Source organism: Mytilus californianus, unplaced genomic scaffold, assembly GCF_021869535.1.
Source record: "Mytilus californianus isolate M0D057914Y unplaced genomic scaffold, xbMytCali1.0.p SCAF_4, whole genome shotgun sequence".
Taxonomy (NCBI): Eukaryota; Metazoa; Mollusca; class Bivalvia; order Mytilida; family Mytilidae; genus Mytilus; species Mytilus californianus.
The window spans coordinates 124958216-124973578 of NW_026262690.1; the positions used below are offsets into that span (position 1 = coordinate 124958216).

Here is a 15363-nt window from a genome sequence, read left to right on the forward strand (position 1 = left end):
AACGAAAGATTCAAACAAAATAAACAATGAAGGCTTATTTCTGACCAGTCTATAAATGCTGCTTCCATTGTAAGTGTACCATGTGTAACATTATTAATATCATAAAATAAAGGCATTGTAATATTTGGTAAAGTACGACATTGTACTGAGAAATGGACATCATTCGTATAAGTAACATTATAGGCTAAACTTGTACATGAGATATTTGCAGATCTAAATTCTGAACAATTTATAGTGTTTATATTCAGTATATTTATATCGTTAAAAGAATGAATATTGTCGAGTTTTAGGTTAGTTTTATCTATGGTATTATAACCAAGAAATATGATCAAACAAATTATTGCAAGGCACGAAAAAATTTTACAACAATTTACCCAGCTTTTCAAACAAATACAAATGTAATAACATGGTAGATATGGAATCGTTTTTATAAGTGCCGAACTCGTTATAACAATGTAAATCATTAAATACATAACCCTGTATATGATTTTTATGTAAACAAATGGAGCAAATGATATGAAAAAAACACATCCTAGTAGTATCATTACTACAAACAAAAACAAAAATCGCCGAAGGAGATCTGAATATCTCATGTTAAACGTTATTGATAATAACCAAAGAAGTACAATAGTAAGTAGTACAACATTTATGCTTCTCGTCACTAGCACCAAGGTAATATTACTAGATTCTGCATCTTGTCCAATGCAAAATATTGCTGTTTGACCTTCCTTTCTAATAACAGAGTCAAGATATTTAGATAGGCCAAAAGTAACACTTATTAGGGAGACCATTGATACAACAAATACTGTATAAGTTTTCTTAATTGATTGTTTATATTTTGCAATATTGTTTATGTATTTGATTGTATCACAACTGCTTTTCATTAATTCTAATGCTGAAGTGCCACAATCATTGAATAAATAAGGATTGGCCCCATTCTCTAGCAACGTTTCTATACACTCACTGCTTCGCTCTTTTAAAAGGCATCTGTTTATAACCGAATGTAAGGGTGTATTGCCCTCCCTGTCTGGCATGTTTACAATGTTACGACCAATATTTCTAAAAGAAGTTCGAAGAGTAATGTTAAAGCACATGGTACTGAAAGCTGACATCTGTGTTTTTTCATATTTTTCATAAACTCTCTCGTCCTCTGTGTTTCGACTGATTTCCAAATAATTGTTCTGAAAATTATGAGTGAGTAATAATTTTGCTGCACTTGCACTCTTAATGTAATGTAGAGGGGTTCTATCGAAAACATCACGAACATTTACTTCAGCTTTATTACGAAGCAGAAGAGATAATAACTCGATATTATTGTTTATTACTGCTAGATGGACAGCAGTAAGTCCATTATGGTCAACTATGCTTACTTTAGGCGTAGGTTTTCTGCAAAAATGTTCTCTTTGGTCAACTAAAATCTTCAAAGCTTCTTCATTATTTGATAATACAGCGTAATGAAGGATTGTCCATCCGCTTTTTGTTTTGAAATCAATATTCCCAGATCGAATATTTGATCTCAATTTTTCTAAGTCGTTATGTCGGACTGCTATATGAAGCTCGGTCTGGTTCAAATCATATTCAAGAATTAAACTAGTTAATTCGCGTTTGTTTGAAGTGACAGTAATTGGTATATTCATTGAAAACCATCCTCGTAGGTTTACCTGTGCTCTATGTTCTAACAGTAAGCGTACCATATCAGAGTTACCAGATTTAACTGCTATATATAAAGGTGTTTCCCAAAATTCGGAAAAGCAGTTAACGTCTGCACCAGAACTAATTAATTCTTTAACAATATCGAGGCTACCGCCAAGAACAGCTAGAGGAAAGAAGGACTTTACTAAGGGATTGGATCTATAATCTCTACCAAGCATCCGTTTATGTTCCAAAGGTGTCATCTTGTTCCATGCATATTGAAAGAATTCATAGCAGCCAAAGACCACAATCCAGTGCATAAGTGTACATCTCCCATCTATAGCTTCTATAACTCGACTAATGGCATCATTGGTATCAATCAATTCTTTGTTGGATAAAAGTGTTACCTTTTTCTTGTTACTGACTGACTGGTCCGTAACAATGGGATCTATATGTCTAGAACTAAAGCTGAAAATGCGTTCGGAACTAACCGTCTTCAAAAAAGAATTTTTTGATTCCAGTATCCTTTGATTATTTTCCAAATATGTTCCAAATAAACCGATAAAATTTTTATTCTTGAAAAGGTGACTCATCAACAAACTGGAAAATTTCCCTCTTGATAATTCATTCCACAGTCTATTAAATAACGGTTTTAAATGATCCTCATTTAATTCATCTTCCTGAATGACCACAGTAATTTCACCAACATTTTCATTCATGTTTTCAACGGTATGAATTCTGAATCGATCTCTTATAATCAAGATATTACAATCTGACAACATTACTTTGGTATGAAAGGTATAGAAATGACAAACGACAGTTTCTTCAAGAGCATCATGAATAAACCGGAAACTGTGTTTTTCCGTCGTGAAATAAGATCCTATAGCAGAAAGAGCGCTATCCTCAAGTTCTTTCTTCGACATATTTCTTTGAAGTCCGCAAGTTTGCATTATTCTGTTTATTATTGCATCTTCATTTGAATCAATATAAAACAGCATTCTACTAAATGAACCATTAAACAACATACAAAGCACCAAAATGCAATATAGTTTCTTATTTTCATTACTCATTTTATCAAGTTCCTCGTTCAACAGTAAAAAAGGTTGTCTAAAGAATGCTATTCTTTTTATGAACCTTTCTTCATTGTTTGAAACCAATTTGCAAAGAAGAGGAAATGCATAATTGGTTTCACACATGATCTCAACCTCCTCTGTTTTAATTTCCTTTTCTAAGTCATTTCTCTTAAGATGTTTAATCAATATTTCCTGCTTTTCCTCCTTCGAGAGGGCATTAGACGCGAGATCTAGATTGATGACTACTTTGTTTAAGATTGTTGATGCAGTTTCAAATCTTTTATGGAGAGCTATTTGTGATCTCAGTGTACACAATATTTTGTTTGAGCCTACTTCGGTTTCCAAGCAGCTTATCAATTTTTCGTTTATTCTTTCCCATTTAGACAACAGTGTCGGACTTATATCGTATTTACCAAGTACATCATCAATAAGAAATACTTGTTTTTTATTTGTTTTGTATTTGATTATATCCTCGGGAAACTCTATGGGAACTATTTCAAATCCTTCTGGTTTAAGTTTTAATGCGATATGTCGGATAGTGGCTGTCTTTCCTAGTCCTGAATTTGCTGTCACCAAAATACAACTACAATCCTGTACTGTATCATAAACTAGTTCCGATCCAACTGTCTCGTAAAAGGATTCGTCCTCTTTTCGCCATTTTTCTACCAAAGTTGCATTTGCTTCTGTAAGGATTCATATATATATATATATATAATAATATTTCTTATGGACTAACAATTTAACAGCAAGGAAGGGGTACGGTTTTTTTTTTTAATTGGTTTGAAATGTTTTTTTTTTAAATTTTTTTCAACCGATGGACAATAGATATATATGTTATAAAGCATCTAGTGGGTTTTTCCAAGCAACTCTTTGATTTAATTTTTTTTCATGGAATCAGAATTTTTTATCCATAAAAACATACCCCCCTCTCTCTTTTTAAGTTATTTATTTTCACTCTTAATAAGGATATATTAGGTTATGTTTGATAAGGAATACAATTTTGTCTTGCAACATACCAACTACGGACCCCTTAGAGAGTTTTTGCAATGATTCTTTAACATGAAGAGGGCGTGGCATTCTCTACACGAAGGCGTCGGATCTAACGTTTTTAATTTGACCGGACATGGCTACGTATTTATACATCTAAACAGAAGCCAAACTTTAGCAAGGATTTTACTGCCAAAACGGAAGAAGTCCGTAGGATGACCGTATTTATATACCCCAGTCAACCTAAGGGTCATTACAGCTTGATCGTGTTGAAATTTAAAATTATTTCATATAGGGGCATACTCAAGTAATGAAAGGAAACATTAAAATGTGTTCTTTTCCACATTATCAAGAGGCAAACCTCGGGATGAAAAATGTGAAAAAATCAACAACTTTAGTATTCAAGGTTTCCTAAGGTTATTGAACGAGTAACAATCAACGTTTGACTGTTTCCGCATTATAAAGGGTAATAAATGTGAAAACGACACACGGGAAATTCTACGAATCTAAAAATGTGTACTGGATTCGTACTAAAAAGATGACTTTTTACTGTCATATACACAAATCATAATTAAATAATAAAAGAATAAGGATATATACAAAGGGAAAGATACCAATAAAGTAGTCTAGAAAGGCGACCTCACCATAACGACAAGAAACAAGCATACTGCCGATCTTGCCTGTCCAGGATTATGTCCCTCAGCATTGGAACATTGGATGAGTCTTTAGTTTTCTATGTTGTGTCATCTGTACTATTATTTGTCTATTTGTCTTTTATATTTTTGGCCATGGCGTTGTCAGTTTGTTTTCGATCTATGACTGTCCCTCTGGTATCTTTCGTCCCTCTCTTATATGAAATAAAAAGGACCTAAAAAAAATAGCCAAATCCATCTAAGGTCAACTTTGCCTGAGGGAGTTGTAACCGTTTTTTTTTTTATAATATCAAAATTTATTAACGGACAATTCTGGAAAGATTTGTTAGGAATTAATTAGTTAGGAATGAATGAGTAAGTCATTAGTGCGTGAAACTGATTTTTTTGAAAACAACTTTCTATATTCATAGGATCACAACTTCAGTAAAAATCGATCAAGTAGAAAAAAACACTCAAACTTAATCAGAAAAAATTAAAATAACAAATATACCGAACTCCAAGGAAAATTCAAAACGAAAAGTCCTTTATCAAATGGCAAAATAAAAAGATCAAACATATCAAACGAATGAAAAACAACTGTCATATTTCTGACTTGGTACAGGCATATGATTTGATTATAATATTTCAATTACATGTATCGCTATTTTCTAAAAAAAAATCCTTTGATCTTTCTGCATGATAATTTTCAAGCTCACGCTACTCAAGTGATATGGGTTTTCTTCGATTGATTAGAAAGAGAATACCGGACGTCATAAGCCTACGTCAGTGACGTTAAATAGGAAAATTGCGATACACAGATTATCAATGATCTTTCAAACGGTAGTCCTCCGATGAGATTGTACTCGAAATACACCATCTCGTTTGAAAGAACATCGATAATTAAAGGTTTGAGTGAGAATGGGATATCGCTTGACATCAACTCGAGTTATTCAATTTCAATATAATAATAAACGAGCCTTGTGTGAGTTTAATATTACTATTTAAATTAAAGAACGGATATAATTGACAATTCTTGAGAGCTGTTCAACCTATTTCTCTTATGGTAAACATTCTCATTGTAATAATGAAAATACTGATGGATTCAGCCGAGGATTATACCAGGCAACGGGTTAAACGCAAGAAAGAAGACGTTAATACTCTTTCCGAATGGATTAAGGCTGTGAGGTCGTTAATACAAATCATTCTTAAGAAACTGAATGGGTCTATTAATACCTATGCTACATCAATCTTTTAAGACCCAAATGCTGCTAAACACTTGTCCTACCTCCATGACAAATATGTTGTTGTCCCCGCAGATAAAGCCCCAAACAACATCGTGTTTGTGTGTAAATCACATTACATAAACTGCTTGATAAATGAATTTGGTATTGACAATTCATTTGGAAACTCAACATATAACCCAACAACAATTACTAAAGAGGAAATCCTGGATAATCATAGGTCTGTTCTATGTTCCTTTGGAATTTCAACCGAAGAGGAAGAACTGGATCTTCCATCACTGTATTGGATACCTAAACTACATAAGTGTCCTTACAAACAACGGTATATTGCTGGGTCTTCCAAGTGCTCCACAAAACATCTTTCAAATTATATACATCAATTTTATCAGCAATCAAAGCCGGGCTTCAAAGTTATTGTGAAACTATCTATCTACCTATTCTAGAGGTGGCGTGAATCAGATGTGGATACTAAAAAAATTCAAAGATCTTTTAGAGTACATACAATCTAAGACTCTTTCATCATGCAATAGTATTAAAACATTTGACTTTTCTACACTTTACACAAGTATTTCCCATTCTAAACTAAAAGAAAGAGTTGGACCTGCTTTGTTTCATAAAAAAAGAATGGCCAACGAAGATACAAGTTTCTGGTCTTAGGGAGGGATAATTCATACTTTGTAAAAATCACTCTGATTCTAACAAAAAAATCTCTGAAACTGACATTAACAAGATGCTTGATTTCTTGATTGACAACATATTTGTTACGTTTGGAGGACGTGTTTTTCAACAAACAAATCGGCATTCCCATGGGAACCCTCTTCTTGCCGACTTGTTCCTTTATTCTTACAGGAACTTTGTAGGAAGAAAGAAAAGAAGTTAGCAGTATCCTTTAACTTTACTTTCCGCTAAATAGATGATGTTCTCTCACTAAATAATTCAAAATTTGGTGACTATGTTGAACGCATCTATCCCATCGAACTTGAGATAAAGGATACGTTGTGTTTTGTGTACTATTCTTTGTCTGTTGGTCTTTTTTCTTTTTTAGCCATGGCGTTGTCAGTTTTTTTCGACTTACGAGTTTGGATGTCCCTTTGGTATCTTTCGCCCCCTCTATAACAATTCCCCGATTTTTTTATCTAGTCTGGTGCACTGGCATACCAGTATGACGTTATATATTTTGTCCCGGCATCAAGCTTTAACATAAAACATTTTAAAACTTTTAATACGCTTCATAATGTAATGAAATTATACAAAACGAAGATTTTCCAATATAAATTGTGAGTGTTTTGTATATTATTGAAGAAATCGCATATCTCCGTTCCCATTGGCGACATGTACATCATTTTTAACCTCTGCAATTCATCAATGACTTAACGAATAGCCAATGAAAATGTCGTTTCATGATGCTAGATCAGCCAGTCAAATTAAGCTAATTTTTCGTACTGCTAGGAGTGTCATACGAGAAATATATATTCATGCGTGAAACTGATAACAGGCCACAACCATAAGAGAATCTATAAATATCTAATCAATTTATTAGGGCATAAACGTCAAACGTACAAAAACGTCCACAAAACTCATTCAACTGTTACAAGGTAACGTATATACCAAATATTTAATCAAATGATTAAGGCATAATACGTAATAGTAGAAAACATATTTTAAATTAATTTCCTATGTCTGAGGGCCACGGCATCCGCATTAATTACACTTTTCTAAAATCTGTTTATCATATGACTTTATACCAACATGCAAGTATCAATTGCATGTTGGTATAAAGTCATATGATACTTGCATGTTGGTATAAAGTCATATGATAAACAGTTTTTAGAAAAGTGTAATTAATGCGGATGCCGTGGCCCTCAGACATAGGAAATTAATTTAAAATATGTTTTCTACTATTACGTGTTATGCCTTAATCATTTGATTAAATATTTGACTTTATACCAACATTCTCAATTGGTTAGATACTTGCATGTTGGTATAAAAACTGTTTATCATATGACTTTATACCAACATGCAAGTATCTAACCAATTGAGAATTTCATCTAGAATGATCACTAGCCTGTAAACATTGTGAGTTCAAATCCCGCATTTGCAGGTGCGTTAGCCTCCAATTTAAATTGACTAAGAATGCCAGTTTTCCTGCTGACCACCGGTGATTCTCTCCGGGCACTTAGGTTTTATCCAACGACACAAACGGACGGTCTTGATATAGCCAAGAGTGCGCTGAAAGTGGCGTTAAACACCAAAAATCAAATAATAAATAAAACCGATGAGCTAAATTGCATCCCCTTTCCAACATACCCTCATTTTTTAATGGCAGTCCAATTTTCTCGCTCTCCATCCTGGTCGACCTACTTTGCAGATGTATTGATTTTTAATTGTTCTCATTCTGAATGAGCATGCAATTTTTGCCTCTAGAAGATAAGCAAGTAGTAATGAGCCCATCTAAGTAATAGATTTATGAGTAATCATAATACGTGTAATAATAAAAGTCCTTTAAACTTACGTGTTACGGGTTGACTAACATACAGACGGAGATCAAACATATCAGCCCCTTTAGGACAAGAACACATTAGTAAATGAATCGATTGAGAAGGTTCCAAAGATTAGATGGAGGGCAAGAATTTCGGACAGGAAAAAAGAGAGTGTGTTTGACAGACTCTATCGAGACTTATCGTTCAGAGAGCTTGACACTCTTCCAACACGGGGCATTGAATTACCGTTCCGATTTGAACCAGGCTATATTAAAACATATTAAAACATTCTGCACCAATCGTTTTCTTTCCATTGTTCTTGCTGGTGGAAGGGGAAGTCCAGGTAACTACATTAATATGCCTCAGTCAACCTGTCATCCAATGTATTGAGCTATTATAGTGATAGATCAGCACACAACAGGATACACAAAGTCATTAACTTAACAAAACCACATTGCACTACAAAAAAAAATAATTGTGGTAAAAAAATGCTGGACTTTAAAAAGGTATTAAACAAGACCAAAACTGGACCTGAACGCCTGCATTCGATTGAGGTAACATATATACTGAAGCATAACTGATCATTTCCTTTCTTTGAGGCCATGGAAACTTTGATTAAATTTTACTTGTACAATGAATGTTGTAAAATTTCAAATTAACGGCAAATTGGAATCGGCTGCACTGCAGATGTTAAAACTGCTTACCCGCACTGCAACTATACATTATAAAGCTGCAGATCAAATATAAAACCATTCCCTTTCATAGAAACTAAGAAAAGTTTGACAAAAGTGTTCTATCAAAAGTCTTTTAGACGGATAGACGGACGGGGTTGAGCGATTATTAGACATGCATTCGCCTTCGGGGACGCTGTAACCATAGGTGACGATTTAAGCTGGTTCTATTGAAAAATTAAAACTAACCTGCAATATTTATTGGAAGATTTGCTTCCCTGTATTGAGAGAAATCATTTTCTATCTGTATTATTTCCTTTTCAAAATTAACGTATTCTTGTTTTAGCTGCTTCAGTTCTGCGTTTGCTAATGCTTTTGCTTGTTCTCCATCAAGATCGTAGTTCAAGATTTCAGTGACCTCGTGTGGTCTTTGACCTTTGTTTAACGATGTCAATGCCTGAAATAAGAGGAATATACAAGCTCATTTCTAAACGGACATTACTACTTAAATATTTTATTACCTAGGTTTTAAGTTTTTGATTTGAAAAGACATTAGCCTAGGCATAAATCGGCTATTGTATTATTCTTGCAGTTGTAATGTTTATGATGAGGAATTTCATAAATTTTATATTTTACGCCATTAGCCGTCAAATTTCATACCGAAACAAAATAGAATGACCTCTCATAAAAAGATAACGTATAGTAAACCTACCCATCTATCATACAATCGTAAGTTAACCAGTTGCCATTTAGTAAAGTATAATGAATCAAATAATTGTTTGTTTCTTATCAGAATTTTTAAAGAGCATTCTATACTTAATTCAAGGTGTACAATGAACATAAATACTGTGAGCTTGTTTTACGAATCTATACAATTACTAGTACTTCACACTGTGTTTCCATCGTCCAACGGCCGTAGCTGTGAGATAAATATTACATCTTCCATGTTCTCAAGACCTGACTTTATCTTGAATCACTTGTACATTAACTGAAGCCTCCCATATATTAAAGTACTCGTTTTCTCTTTATTTCATGTATACAATGTACAGAACAATGATTTGTATCTGAACAAAATAAAAGAAATATGCTCTTTGGTTGGGTTTATGTCTCTTTCACGCATTCTCCGTTTCCAGACTCAATTTATTTTATTTAAAAGTACCTTTTCAACACGAGTCCATTTGTCTGTAAACTCATTGTTATCCATAAAAGTAACTGTCGTATGGGCCAACTGATTTCTGTACCACTTCAGTGTAGCCAAGTCCGCTCCCGGTAACATATCATTCGGATTTGGAAGTTGATCCCAGCCATTGGAGGGTGTTGATAAACCTCCTAGATTACGCAGCAAACATATCATCATTGTCAGGTCAAAGTCCTTGGAAGAGGTAGCTAGAAAACACAATGAGAAAAAGAAAAGAAGGGTCAACTTCCGCGGACATTTGTCTAACTTGTGGCTGTGCCATTTTCAAAACGTTGATCGTATCTTAGAAATAATTACAGTATCACACCGTTAAATAATTTGAGATAGTAATACTATTATGTCGCATTTCTGAACGTGTAGTTTGATTACTTGTACATGTATATGTAACTGATGATATTAAAACTGCAATTTGAAAAAAGTTCGACATATTTCGAATATTTATCAAAATATAGAAAAAGGACATTCTGAACCAACCAAAAAATCTATCGGAAATAACAATCGTCCTTTCTATGTCTTCCTTACCATGGTGTACATTCTGCAATATTTGAACAAAATTGTTTTTAACAGCAATATTAATCACTGAAAATGAAATAAAAGAACAGAGTTCCAATGTCCCCCTCTTTGCACATATTTTATCTATCCAAGGTACAAGGGCAATAACTGAATAAAACATTTGAATAAATATCTTACAGAAATGAAGGCTTCAGAGCAAATGCAATGCGATTTCCGTTATAATTAATATTTCCAAGGGCATAACTCTTTAAGATGTTTGATCATCGCTTATTTTCGAAAGTGTCAAAGACATTGCTGATATAAACCTATGATATAAGTTTCATAAAATTCTGGCAAGAATTGTACACATGAGAGCGCTAACAATGCAATTTTCCATATAATCAATATTTCTATGGGGTATAACTGATTTTAATGATAATTAATCGGCATTGATTTACGAATTTGTCCAAGACATTAATGATATAAACCTATGATATATATTTCATAAAATTCTGGCAAGATTGTACACATGAGAGCGCTAACAATGCAATTTTCCATATAATCAATATTTCTATGGGGTATAACTTTTAAAAAAATAATTGATCGGCATTGATTTTCGAATTTGTCCAAGACATTGATGGTATAAACCTATAATATAGATTTCGAAAAAATCTGGCAAGCATTGTACATATTAGAGCGCTCACAATGCAATTTTCCATATAATTAATATTTCCAAGGGGAATAACTCTTTTAAAAAATAATTGATCGGCACTGATTTTCGAACTCGTCAAAGACATTGCTGATATAAACCTATGATATAAGTTTCATAAAAATCTTGCAAGAATTGTACCCAAGAGAGCGCTAACGATGCAATATTCCATATAATTAATGTTTCCAATGGACATAACTCTTTTAAAAATAATTGATCGGCACTGATTTTCAAATTCGTTTAAGACATTACAATTATAAACCTATGATATAAGTTTCATAAAAATCTGTCAAGAATTGTACACATGTGAGCGCTAACGATGCAATTTTCCATATAATTAATGTTTTCAAGGGGCATAACTCTTTTAAAAATAATTGATCGGCACTGATTTTCGAACTCGTCCAAGACATTGCTGATATAAACCTATGATGCAAGTTTCATAAAAAAATTTGGCAAGAATTGTACACAAGCGAGCGTTAACAAGACCGGACGGACGGTATTTCTATGTCCCCGCAACGCGTTGTTTGGGGGCCAAAAAGTAAAATATTTTTTGGATATATGCCAAATTGCTAGATAATTTTGATTTTTGAAGTTTGACCCCTTGGTATAACAAATTCAAGTGGAATTGGCAGTACTTTCAAATAAAATAGAAGTGTTGTTTTTGTTTTTTTTTTAGTTTGTAAATCATGTTTTTGGAAGAAATACTTCAATGTGATTCCAAGCCTAAATTGGTAATAAGCGGGTAAATACAGTGTACTCTTGCTAAAGATGGCAACCAAATTTAACAACAATGTAAAATTATCAAAAGACAACGTTTTTATTCGATTCTTTTCTGCCAAACAAATACAGCGTTTTCATAATATAAACAATTCACACTCATTGTGCAAATGGCTTGATAGTTAAAACATTGGTAGCTTCTTCTATCATTGAACCATTTTGTGTGCGGCATTAAAACTAATTTGCGTGTATCAAATTGTTCAAACAACTTTTGATCGGGTGCTTTCAATTCTATAACTTGCGCGCACAAAAACGTATAACAAAAATACCGAAAAACTTAATAACTCATCCAAACAAGTTTCGGGCGTGTACACATTTTACTTGTGCACTTAAAACTAAACGTATCAATTAATGCACAATTAACCAATCAAATCCTACTATGTAGTTAATATATGTCCCAATCGCCTGCAATTGTTTCCCCTAGTTGATTTAAGTTTTTATAAAATTCATATATAATTGATGTTAATATTTTTGGAACAAAGTGCTTCATAAACCTATGGAGGCTTGCTGATGTTTGTATTGTAAACTGTTTGTATACAGGTAACTAAAAACTGGGACTGTTTAAGAAGATGTTGTTCGGGTCAACAAAACAATGGTTGTCTTAATTCTAAAAAATTGTTACATTATACTGCTATTGGGAACAAAGATGTTTTTTAAATATGTAAAATTTTCCTGATATTTTAATTTGTAAAGATAAAGATCAGATATTTAAATCGTATTAGTTTTGCCCTTAACTATGGTTTAATCTGCTTTACCAATATTTCAGCTATTTCGTTAATGTGTTTAACTCCACCAACATGTTTTTGTACCTAAATTCCAAAACCAGGAACCTGGAGTCCATTTGATGTATTTGGTTACTGTCAGTCCTTGGTATTGTTCGTTCAATGTTAATAGCCTAAATTCTACCGTTAGTTTTAAATTGTTTCACAATTTGGAATTCCGTGATTATAGGTTACATTATGATATGGTTTGTGCTCACTGTTAAACAGTTACCTGTAAGTGATTATATCCTTTTTCTTTGAACTTTGGTGGATTGTTGGCAATGACGCCACTTTACCTAATTTGTATATTTTACCATTATTAGATCATGACATGATCATATGAAAAGAACCACTTCTGATTCATGGTACAATAACCAAGTTAATTTTTCACATTCACAAATTTGGCTCACTTATACTCCTAAGCAGAATGAGAATTCATTATAAGATCAAAGAGCAAAATCTCTGGAAAAGACGTTTGCTGTATAATTAGAAATATCCATGCATGAAAGTGTTTCCCATTTAGAACAAGAATACGATTACTCCAGTTATCACACGTCACGATATAAGTCATAATAGATACCACCAGTAAAACAATTATCAGTTATGTTAAAAAACAAAGTACCTGTTTAAAATATAAAATACAATGATCTACTGACACATGATAATCAAAAATGTCATTCGATCATTTAGAATCATATCCATGAGGAATTTTACGTTTGTATCATCAAAATAATTTCGAATGAATTATATTACCACAAAAAAGTGTTGCAATTCCTAACAATTCTAACAATTGCTGATGATGCAGGGACCAATATTAAAGTGTATTAAAAAAACCCATCAATCAGCCAAACATTGGGACTGATTTTGAAAGATTTAATTCAGTTATCAACGTAACTACTGATGAGTCAATCCGAGCCCTTCCCATGCATGATGTCTCATGGTGTTATTCTGTGTCCTGGAGCTCTGAGGTATTAAAAGTCAAATTTCAATCTCAATCTCGTATTTAATATTTTTTCCTAGTTATTTTATGGTTTTTCGTCAGAAGTCGGCCGAGTTGACTAAATAAAAACACATAGGTTACAGGTATCGCGTCATGGGTCCTGAGGTTCAGTCGGACTCAACGTACATGTTCCTCTACGACATTTTAATTCCCAGGGAAGACCAACTGACCGTTGCGTAGCAGTGTCATTGTTCGGATACAACTTTTTTTAAATCCAAAGGCTGACTCTATTGCGTCATCTTCCTTACTGGGTTGATTAATGTAATATTAATTTGAACTTATACCGTAATGACATAACAGTTACCTGCACGATTTCGTAAAATAGGTAACTAATATAATTCCTTTGCTCACAAGGAACAATTATTCATTGAAAAACCTATAAATTGATAAAAACCGTAAATTACTATATGCGGTTAAGTTACAAAAATTACCGGTGCGTAAATAGTTTGACAAACGGATCAAAATAATCGAAACACATACAATTTATCCCGCTTTACAAAATTTGGAAAACCAGCCGGTTTGGCATAGGGAATAAGGTCGATAATTGACAATAAATCACAGTTAGAAAAAAGACTGCATTTATTCAACACAAACAATTTATTGTATTACTGCGCCCGAAATGAAGTATGTTATACAACTGTCATTTTCTAAGTGAAGTGATTGAAAATTACAATTCACAAAGATATTGCGTTTGAAGAATGTTCATTTATTTTCAATATACTTTTACTCGATCTTCAAAGAACTATAGAATGTGAAACTTGGGCGCTCTATAGTTCGGTACACAAAATGTCATGTACATCTTACAGTAAAGGCAATGCCTTTAAAAATTATAAACTATATTATAAATATTTACCTTTTGTTCCCACAGTCATCGGAGGAAGATACGATGGCCATACCGTTCCTTGGACACCCCTTAGTATTTCTAATTGGGCCGCATTGATTCTTTTTGATTTGTTTAAACTGATAATGGCATGCATACTGCTGTTTATAGTTTGAGCTAAGTGTGTTGGCGGGAAAATGCCGTCAAAGAATCGCCTGGCAATGTCTGGTGATACTTTAAAGTTGAGGAAGAAAAATCTGGCGAAGTTTCTCTCTTCTTCTGTAAGTTGTGAAGTCGAAGTCATGATTAAACTGTACTGCCTCTGCGAAACTACTTTGATCCAAAGTCTTCAGTCATGAACTCCGTTTTTCCTCTTTGCCAGGACCAATCACCTGTTAAAAGTGTAAAAAAAATAATATATGTATAACATTCTTTCAGTAAGAAACAATAATGTGTCCATAGTACACGGATACACCACTATCATTTTCTATGTTCAGTGGACAGTGAATTTTGGGTCAAAACTCTAATTTTGCATTAAAATTAGAAAGATCATATCATAGGGAACATGTGTACTAAGTTTCAAGTTGATTGGACTTCAACTTCAACTTCATCAAAAACTACCGTGACCAAAAGCTTTAACCTGAAGAGGAAAAGACGGACGAACGGACGGACGCACAGACTGAAAAACATAATGCCCCCAGGTGGGGCATAAAAAAGCCTGAATTTTTGTTTTGTATGCCATGTATTTATGTCTTCAGCTTATGATTTTGTTTCTTTTTCCTCTTGGTATTTTTCAAAGAAGCGGAAACTGACTGACAGGAACGTCGAAAACACTACTAGTCTCTTCGAGTAAATTCAGAAACAGTGTTTCATTTAAACAGAAATACCGT

General features: G+C 33.3%; 1 protein-coding gene across 1 annotated transcript; it reads right to left on the reverse strand.

Annotated features, from left to right (window-relative positions):
- Positions 1 to 661: 661 nt before the first annotated feature.
- LOC127737222 (uncharacterized) lies at positions 662 to 14861 on the reverse strand. Its single transcript, XM_052247756.1, has 5 exons — positions 14507 to 14861; positions 9876 to 10102; positions 8966 to 9173; positions 2699 to 3388; positions 662 to 732 (listed from the first exon to the last, which is right to left on the reverse strand). Exons 1-5 carry the CDS (start codon positions 14775 to 14777, stop codon positions 662 to 664), a joined length of 1467 nt encoding a protein of 488 aa, XP_052103716.1. The 5' UTR covers positions 14778 to 14861.
- Positions 14862 to 15363: the final 502 nt, after the last annotated feature.

Coding starts and splice junctions, on each gene's coding strand:
- LOC127737222 (XM_052247756.1), bottom strand. CDS start 14,777: ATGACTTCGACTTCACAACTTACAGAAGAAGAGAGAAACTTCGCCAGA. Junction 9,174..9,875: donor AATGGACTCGTGTTGAAAAG/GTACTTTTAAAT, acceptor CTCTTATTTCAG/GCATTGACATCGTTAAACAA. Junction 733..2,698: donor CGAGGAACTTGATAAAATGA/GTAATGAAAATA, acceptor CTCTGTTATTAG/AAAGGAAGGTCAAACAGCAA.